This window comes from Gadus morhua, chromosome 1 (assembly GCF_902167405.1).
Source record: "Gadus morhua chromosome 1, gadMor3.0, whole genome shotgun sequence".
Lineage (NCBI taxonomy): Eukaryota > Metazoa > Chordata > Actinopteri > Gadiformes > Gadidae > Gadus > Gadus morhua.
The window spans coordinates 26,977,444-26,987,347 of NC_044048.1; the positions used below are offsets into that span (position 1 = coordinate 26,977,444).

Consider the following 9,904-nt stretch of genomic DNA (forward strand, 5'->3'; position numbering starts at 1 on the left):
CAGCGAGTAAAGCCAGGGTACTGGTGTGTGTAGTGTACACACACACACGCACGCACACACAGACAAGCATTCATGTACACGCATGGCTGGTTCTGTGAACCTCCGTTTTGGCTATTTTTTACCTGGCCTTACCCACAGCGGGTAAGGCCAGGGTATTTCTTCTTTACCAGGGTGTAGAGTCCCAACCAACAGGTGCTGGGTTTCAGGTCTGCGGTCTAACCCCTACACGCTGCTTGATGACATGCATCGCAGCACACTGTGTGTTTGAGTTCACAGAGTGATGCCTGCAGAGTCACTTTATAGTCGTTGAGGTAGATCTCGGCCACCGTGCTACTAGTTGTGCAGAGACAGGTCTAATGCTAGGCAAAACCGGGCAAACAGGCCAGTAGGATCTCAAGATCCGCAGATTACCAGCCTGGAAGTGTACTTATCACGTCTAAGGTAGTAACACGGCCGCCCATGAAGACGTCTTTGTTCTGGTCGAGCTGGACATTTTGGTGGTGAAATTTTTTTAACCTTTTTAAAAAATTGTAACCACAATTTTTCATAATTAGTTGTTCGCTTCATAGCATTGTATGTTATTTCTTCTGCCTCCTTCTTCTAGTTATCATCATTTATATTTAATTTAAACTGGCAGTAAACTAGTAGCCATAACTCCACTCTATTGGTACATATGGCGATAAATAATAATAGGAATAAGGTTTCTAGTCTTGAATAGCTATTTGGGCGGTTATGTTGGAGGTCAGAGCCGAATCCTGAACAGACATTGGAAGGGGAGGCAGGGAGGGTGCCAATCAGATGAAAATAAACAAGGGTGTCGGTCTGGCTGTCTCCCGGTCCACACAGAGCCGCCAGACTGCCATTTTGGAAACCCGTCATTTAGAAAGTACATCCGTGGAGGATCACTGATTGTTTGGCTGTGGCTTGGGGGCCTGTCTGGTGGAAATGCGGTGACAGAACTGACAGCACTGGGAGACAGGGTTGTTTTTAGGCTTGTCAGATGCTGTGAGTGGGGAGGCTTGTGTATGCCTTTGGCATGTTGTACAACCGTGTTGGGATGGTGCCTCGAACAGTGTGGCAAACGTATGGAACGCTTATAGTGGGAAATGTCACAATAGAAGAGACGGATTAGCAACATGGGTGGCAAATACTCCTGGATTTGGGATGGGTAACCATTCTAAGTGATTCTAAAAATAGAGAAATTAAAGAGAAATTCGATTTTTCTTTTTTTTTAAGGGACAAAAGCGAAGAAGCTGATTTTGCTCCGCCTGCCAGCATTGGAAGGCCTCGGCCAATTGAGTTTACAATTGAAATAACCACATGATTGATCGCATCAGAGCTGTGTGGGGGAAGAGCTCGGGCTATTTTCAAGTGCCCTTCCCCCTTGTAGCGTGCTAGCATTATAGCCACGTGCAAGATGAGTAAACCTATGGAAGTACTCAGAGTCCAAGTGCCAGGTCAAATGCCAAGTCGAGACCAACACTAAGCCATGACATGTCTCGGTGCGCTGTAAAACTAGAATAGCATAGCAAGCTCCTCAACAGAGAACAAAGTCATTGAACATCAATTGAACCGAGTGCGTCTCCCTGTTCCAGATCGAGGACCTCCAGATGAAGCTGCAGCACGCCGAGGCTGACCGCGAGCAGCTCCGGGCCGACCTGCTGCTGGAACGGGAGGCCCGGGAGCACCTGGAGAGGGTGGTCAAGGAGCTGCAGCAGCAGCTGTGGCCCAAGTCAGCCGTCCTCGCCAACATGGACGGCGCCCCCACGCACAAGCACGCCGCCGCCACCAGCAACTGACACTGCTCCACCTCCTCACCTCGCATCGCCGCATTCGTCACACACCGACCGATCGTCACCTCCCTCCGCACCCCCTCCCTCTCCCTCTCCCTCTCCCTCTCCCCCTCTCGGACCTCGACCTCCTCTCCCCCCCTCCGACACGGCTTCTCTTGCCCCACAAACTCAAGGAGGGACAGCCCCCGGTCGTGACGGACCACTGCCCTTTTTTTGTTTTGTACGGTGAATCCGCTCACGCCCGGCGGGGGGCCTGTCCCTATACACACACAACCCCCCCCAGCCCCCCACCCCCCACCCCCACCGACGCTTGGGCTCTCCTGAATCAAACAGGGGTGGAGACCGGGGGGGTAGAGAGACCGGGGAGACATTAAAATACGTCTGTCGGGCAGGGGGCGGGACCGAAATAACACATGACTAGTAGCCCACACGAGCACTGAATATAACGGTAGTAGTTGTTGTTGTTGATCAAAGACACAGAGCTGGCCGGCGATGATGAGAGGAGCCCGGCAAGGCGTTGTTGCTGAGTTGCGTCGGTGTGGGGGGGAGGGGGGGGGGGCGAACGCCGGTTTAGGGGGGAGACGTCGCGGTGCTATCATAGATGGCGATGGAGACGACGAGAAAGAACTATGAACCGGTGCTGTGCTCGAACTCTTTTTGGTGGCGTGGTTGTTGTTGATGTTGTTTCTCTGTGCTGTCGGAGCTTGGAGACGAATGCAAGGACACAGACAAGAAGAGATAGATGAGCAAAAAAAACACAAGGATAAAATGCCAGACACAGTGTCCACAGTGCCACCCCACCTATAGTTTGTACGTCCTGAAGGAAGCCGCTCACCGACGTGTGAACGTCTAATCAAGTTTGATTCCGATTTTATCCGTCTTTCTATTCTCGATTTGCATAATTGTAATTCTCTTCTTTTTCTTTTTTTGAAAGGGTTTAAGAAAGTTTGCTTTTGGGTGGAGATCTGTTTTGCAAAGTCTGTATTCCCGTCCAAGAACCTTTCTTTCAGCACTTCCTGATGTCCCAGAACACTACATTCACGTGAACACACCCACGCAAACATACATGTTAGGCAGCCTGTGACATCAGAAACGAGGTGTTAATCTCTGAAGACAACTGGAATTGGAAACATCTGTGTCAATGCTATATCGCCGATTGCTATCATTTTAGGACTGGCTGTGTCAAGCCCTAAGCAGGAACCACAAAACATTCATTTTAATTAAATTAAGGTATGTAAATAGAAGTATGTGTTTGTTTTGTTTAATTTCCTTCCTTTTTATCAATGAATCGCACTTTGTCATAGCCGGTGGGACACAGCGCACCGTCAATCCAACGATCGCTTTCATCTCCTTAAAAAAGAAAACTAAGAAACTCCCCACTGACATGCTATAAATTGGTTAAAATATTCCAAACAAAGACTAGATTAAAGTTTCATACTAAATTAAAACAAACATTTGAATAAAAACAAAAGAAAGGAGTTACTTGGTGATGCAGTAAAAAAAACATATATTATTATCATTATGAACAGCAAAAACCGTTCCAATCATTTCCCCGCCAGCCCACAAGCCTAATTCCAATTCCACGAGTCATGAGGGATTGTCGAAATGGATATAATTACAGACTTGGGTGAAACACGTCAGTAAAGAGCCCGGAAGCAAACATGTTAACTCCAGTGGTTTTGATAAGATTTTCGATTTTTGTTTAAAAGAAGATCTAAAAACAGCTCTGATCACACAGTGGGCTCCACACAGTCTACATGTACCTTGTGTTGATGCCATTTCGTTTTGGTTGTTGATGGTTTAAATGTGGGGATATTTTATTGCTCGTCTGTTATGTTCACTCTTTTTCAATCGAAAACTATATTTTTATGCATGACATTTGAGAAGGTTTGCTATCCATATAGTCAATATCGGGCATTGATACTGTACGTTTAAAGGTTTATTGTGTTACGCAGTATAAAGCTATCTGTCTTTACTTAGATGAGAGAGAAAAGATTTAAGGATTTTTTTTTTATACAAACATCATAAATAGTATTGACCTTATCGTAAAAAAACACAACTTTGCACAGGCAACAAAAACAAAAACAAACAACGTTCAAATTGCAATGCTGGACAACCTCAAGTGCCTGGACGTAGGCGATGGGTTTCCAGAGCAGGAGCACTGATGTCGCCACTGTCCTCGCAGAGCTAGGCATCCAGCGTTCAGTGTCGCTAACTTAGCGAGGCTAGCTGGCGTTGCTAACCTACCAAGGCTATCTTAGCGACACTGGTTTAGCGATGATAGCTCAGCGTCACTAAGAAGACCGTCTCTGGCTTGGAGTCGCAAAGCTCGGCGTCGCTGGTGCACGTGTGCGAACGAAAGCTGCGTGCCGCTACTGTGAAGATTAACACTGTAGTGAGATGTCAGTGCGCTCAACTAAAGAAGTCTAGAACCTTCTCATAATAATAATAATAATAATAATGAAACAATCACCATGCTCAGCAGCTCTTTTCTAACAGTATTTCTCAAACAAGTTTACAAAAACGTTTCTCGACAGTATGTGTTGGACTTTCTTTTCACCGTTGGAAAGAAAACAACTTAATAATTGCTTGATGCGAAATGCTTTTTTAGTTTTTTGAATGAGTGGGTTTTTTTTTGCTTCCTTTACAAATCAATGATTATGCATGCAAGACGTTTTTCTATACATACAAAGTAAACAAACAAAAAAAGCCACTTGTACCGTTGCGGGAGATGGTTAATTGTTTCTCTTGGTTGTATATACAGGCCTTCCCTTTTATTCACAATCTGGTCAACCTGCCTCGAGGTGAGCGGGCTGATTGCAAAGAGGGGCTTACATTTATAGCTTATTTCTTAACCAACAAGACAAAGTCCATCGTTGTTAAGAGTCTGCAGTTTAAAACAGACCTAAATTGGTACATTTTCTAGTTGTTTTTACACTCAGAGGACTTGATGTCCTTGCTGTAGTTTACCTTGCGCATGGTTTTCTACAACAGTGAGGCCAAGAAAATAAAATAAAACATTTGGCTTTTGGCACTCCCCTGGTAAGGCGAAAATTGTAAGTTTAACAACGTTGTTTTCTAATCAAAAATGATTTTGCTAAAAAAATGGAAAATAAGCAGCAATAATAGTCCATATAAAGACAAAGTAGACAAAATACTAGCCACATTTGAATAACAATTTACAAATGTAAATATTTTTTTCATTTGACAATATTGTATAATATATGTACATGGTGTTTTCATTTCTTTTTAAAAAGAAGAATTTGTTTCTTACAATAGCTGTCTTGTTTTCATTTGTTTGTTATGTTTTGTAATTTACGTTTTTTAACTGAGAACGGTGTTTCGGGGGAAAACAAAAATGATCGCAGTTCAAACAAGAATACCCCTGACATACACACAATGTTATTCACCTGTTTTCATTTTCTTTTCTTTTTTTTTTACTGTAGTCTTTATATCGAATGGCTTTTTTTTTCCACCAGTTCATATATATATATAAATATATTTTTAACATTATCTTCATCAGTATCCAAAAGCTGACCTGTGCTAGGGAAAATACGACAGGTTAAAGGTCAAGACTACGCCACCCGTGCAAGACCCCCCCCCAAGACCCCAACCCTCGCCCCCTGTATCCCACTAGCCCTACTGCTGCTGCTAACGCTATATACACTCATCATTCTAGAAATATTTTTTATCTAAGAGGTAAATGTAAGCTCTCCATTTATTAATGCCACATATACAGTATGAGAAGAAGAAGAAGAAGAAGAAGGCTTGGCTTATTTACTGATCTCCTGTCCTCCCCCTCTCTCTCTCTCATCCTTTCACAGCTTTTTCTTCTTTTTTTTTATACCCCCTCCCACCCCCCCCACCTCCCACTCCCCCACCTCACACCGGACTATAATGTAAAGTAAAGGTCTTTATGAGATTATGTTTGAAAATAGTTATGCTTATATACTACAGTGACTGAATGTACAGTGTATAGTTCCCATATCAGAAATAAAGTGGTTTGTCCAGATAACTGAGCCCCTGTCTCTTGTATTCTCATGATTTATCATTTCATTCATATCCTTGCAGAAAGATTTTATTAGACGCTCACAGTACAAATACAGATATTTAAATATTGGGAGCTTGAGAGAGGTACAAAATATTTTTTTTAATAAAATTGAATTTACGTTTTATAGGATACGTTCTCATGAGGATGATAGTTCAGGCTTTAAAGAATCAACCACAGAGAGAGAGGGGGAGAAATAAAGGAGACAGAAAGAGGATAGAGAGAGGGATGGGAGAGACAGAAAGACAGACTGGGGGGGAGAAACAGAAAGACTGACAGCGAGGGGATAGAGAGAGGGATTTGAGAGAGAAGAAAGGACTGGGGAGAAACAGAGAGACAGAAAGAGGATAGAGAGAGAGACTGAAAGAGGAAAAGAGGGATAAAAACAAAAAGACAGAAAGAGGAAAGCGACAGGGAGGAAGAGAGCGGGAGATGGAGGCAGAAAGATAGGGAGAAAACAAAATGGAGGAAGGGAGAAGGAGGGAAGGGATTCATTACTGTGACGCACACGCACACACACACACACACACACACAGTGCTGTAAGGGTGTGATTACTGTAGTCTCAGAGCATCCTGGTGAAGACCCTCATTCGACCGTCCTCTAACTGCTGGACCTGAAGCCTCCTACATCTTCCTCCTCCTTGTCTTCCTCTTCTTCCTCTATATGGCCCTAATATAAAATCCAAGTCAATAAACCTGGGACCGGGGAAACCACCTGTTTCCCTTTTGATTACGATGATATTCTCTGAAGTACAAGCATGGATCGCTTCAATATATCAATATCGGAGCAATCGTGAGTCAGAGTTTCCGGTAATGAGGACGAAGAAAGACAGTAGGAGGGGTAGGTCAGTGAAGTTGTTCGGATGTTTGACTCCAAGTGGAAAAGTACAGAGTGTGAACCCTTGTGTCCACAGTGAAGTGGCTAGGGGGGTGTGACTCCCAGTGGAAAAGTACTGAGAAAGGACGTCCACCGCCTAGAAGGCTATGGACACACGGACCTGCTCATAAACGACATCTGAATTCACTGTAAGTCGCTGCGCACAGAATAGAACACAAGATAGGGACTGCTACTACAGTACGGCATGGAACCAAAGGAAACACACTTGTGTCTTCTCTGATCTCCGTTTGTCTGTGTACGAGGAGTCGCCATCGCAGGGGGTCTGCAACCCAAAGAGAGTTCATATTCATTATTAGTTTTAAGTGCAGTAGTAATGGTCCACAGTATGAGTTCTGCCTGTAGTATAGTAGTGGTCCACAGTATGGGTTCTGCCTGTAGTAGTAGTGATCCACAGTATGGGTTCTGACTGTAGTATAGTAGGGGTCCACAGTATGGGTTCTGACTGTAGTATATTAGTGGTCCACTGTATGGGTCTGACTGTAGTATAGTAGGGGTCCACAGTGTGGGTTCTGACTGTAGTAGTAGTGATCCACAGTATGGGTTCTGACTGTAGTATATTAGTGGTCCACTGTATGGGTCTGACTGTAGTATAGTAGGGGTCCACAGTGTGGGTTCTGACTGTAGTATAGTAGGGGTCCGCAGTATGGGTTCTGACTGTAGGGTCCGCAGTATGGGTTCTGACTGTAGTATAGTAGTGGTCCACAGTATGGGTCTGACTTTAGTATAGTAGGGGTCCACAGTATGTGTTCTGACTAGTATAGTAGGGGTCCACAGTAGGGGTTCTGACTGTAGTATAGTAGGGGTCCACAGTATGTGTTCTGACTAGTATAGTAGGGGTCCACAGTATGGGTTCTGACTGTAGTATAGTAGTGGTCCACAGTATGGTTCTGATCAGTGACGGACTGGGCCGTCTGGTATTCTGGTTAATGCCAGAGGGGTCGGGGCTCTCGTGGGCCGTTTCAGCCGGCCGGCCAATCAGAGAGCGGCATGATTGTCACAGACGCGCAAACGGTGGCTCCATAACATCTCGGCCTAGCCTGGTCCTACTAGACTCTCGTACTTCATTTCATTTGAACAGAGTCTGGCCACTCTCCATTGACAAACGTTAACTCACTGGAGGGCGGGAATCAGTTGGAGTTTAAAGCTATTGGATCTGCCCAGTGCCACTTTGGGTCTGCCATAACCAATCGCTAACGTTTGACTACAACTGAAACTAGTGCACGACCTCAACGTCATTGTTCTCAGCCACTCCCTCTGTTCGCTGAATGGACCGGCAAATTTTGGCCGGAGAAAACCCCCGAATATACAACCCAGACGTAGTACTGAAGGGAAATGAAAATTTAGCGGAAGTACGTAGGCGGGCGGAGCCAGGCTAATCTCGGCCCACTTTCAAGCATCCATAATTTTCTATGGCCATCCCTCACTCTGTTTTCCATGAAAAAATATCTGTATTTAATACCAGAGATATGGGTCTCTATATCACAGTCAAGGTTACCCTCAACTTTACATCGGTCTATATTGTTTGGTAGCAACATTTCTGAATTCAAAAATGTGCATGGTTTTAAATAAAACAAATCGACCTGTATTTTCTTTATTTGAATATTTGTTTGAATGAAGCAATGACTTCTGGGAATTTCAAGGCCGAAACAAGTAGGCTAGACCGGCTCTGATGATCTATTCATTTTTTATGCATTGGGGTTGTGCATTGACGTGTCCATGTTTTGGTGCAGTTGTTTAACGCATTTCAGTTTAAGTTCACCATCACTGGGGCTATCAAAAAGGCTATCAAGAGTTTTTTCCGTGTGGGAAAAGTTGTATCTGCGAGTTCCCCCCGAGCCCCGTGGGCTGCTGGTGGGTGCAAATGCCAGGGCTGCCAGAACCAGTCCATCACTGGTTCTGACTGTAGTGTAGTAGTGGTCCAGAGTATGGGTCTGACTGTAGTGTAGTAGTGGTCCACAGTATGGGTCTGACTGTAGTATAGTAGTGGTCCACAGTATGGGTCTGACTGTAGTATAGTAGTGGTCCACAGTATGGGTCTGACTGTAGTATAGTAGTGATCCACGGTATGGGTTCTGACTGTAATATAGTAGTGGTCCTCAGTATGGGTTCTGACTGTAGGATAGTAGTGGTCCACAGTATGGGTTCTGACTGTAGTATAGTAGTGGTCCACAGTATGGGTTCTGACTGTAGTGTAGTAGTGGTCCACAGTATGGGTTCTGACTGTAGTGTAGTAGTGGTCCACAGTATGGGTTCTGACTGTAGTATAGTAGGGGTCCACAGTATGGGTTCTGACTGTAGTATAGTAGTGGTCCACAGTATGGGTTCTGACTGTAGTATAGTAGTGGTCCACAGTATGGGTTCTGACTGTAGTATAGTAGTGGTCCACAGTATGGGTCTGACTGTAGTATAGTAGGGGTCCACAGTAGGGGTACTGACTGTAGTGTAGTAGTGGTCCACAGTATGGGTTCTGACTGTAGGATAGTAGTGGTCCTCAGTATGGGTTCTGACTGTAGTATAGTAGTGGTCCACAGTATGGGTTCTGACTGTAGTATAGTAGTGGTCCACAGTATGGGTTCTGACTGTAGTATAGTAGTGGTCCACAGTATGGGTTCTGACTGTAGTATAGTAGTGGTCCACAGTATGGGTCTGACTGTAGTGTAGTTGTGGTCCACAGTATGGGTCTGAATGTAGTATAGTAGGGGTCCACAGTATGGGTTCTGACTGTAGTGTAGTAGTGGTCCACAGTATGGGTCTGACTGTAGTGTAGTTGTGGTCCACAGTATGGGTTCTGACTGTAGTATAGTAGTGGTCCACAGTATGGGTCTGACTGTAGTGTAGTTGTGGTCCACGGTATGGGTCTGACTGTAGTATAGTAGGGGTCCACAGTAGGGGTTCTGACTGTAGTGTAGTAGTGGTCCACAGTATGGGTCTGACTGTAGTATAGTAGTGATCCACGGTATGGGTTCTGACTGTAATATAGTAGTGATCCATGGTATGGGTTCTGACTGTAGTATAGTAGTGGTCCTCAGTATGGGTTCTGACTGTAGTATAGTAGTGGTCCACAGTATGGGTTCTGACTGTAGTATAGTAGTGGTCCACAGTATGGGTTCTGACTGTAGTATAGTAGTGGTCCACAGTATGGGTTCTGACTGTAGTATAGTAGTG

General features: G+C 44.7%; 1 protein-coding gene across 1 annotated transcript in view; it reads left to right on the forward strand.

Annotated features, from left to right (window-relative positions):
* skia (v-ski avian sarcoma viral oncogene homolog a) overlaps window positions 1-5,813 on the forward strand; it is a 62,876-nt gene extending 57,063 nt beyond the window's left edge. Inside the window, exon 7 of the mRNA XM_030356735.1 lies at window positions 1,596-5,813. Within this exon, the coding sequence (XP_030212595.1) occupies window positions 1,596-1,799 (204 nt within the window). The 3' untranslated portion in view covers window positions 1,800-5,813. The remainder of the gene's footprint in view (window positions 1-1,595) is intronic.
* Window positions 5,814-9,904: the final 4,091 nt, after the last annotated feature.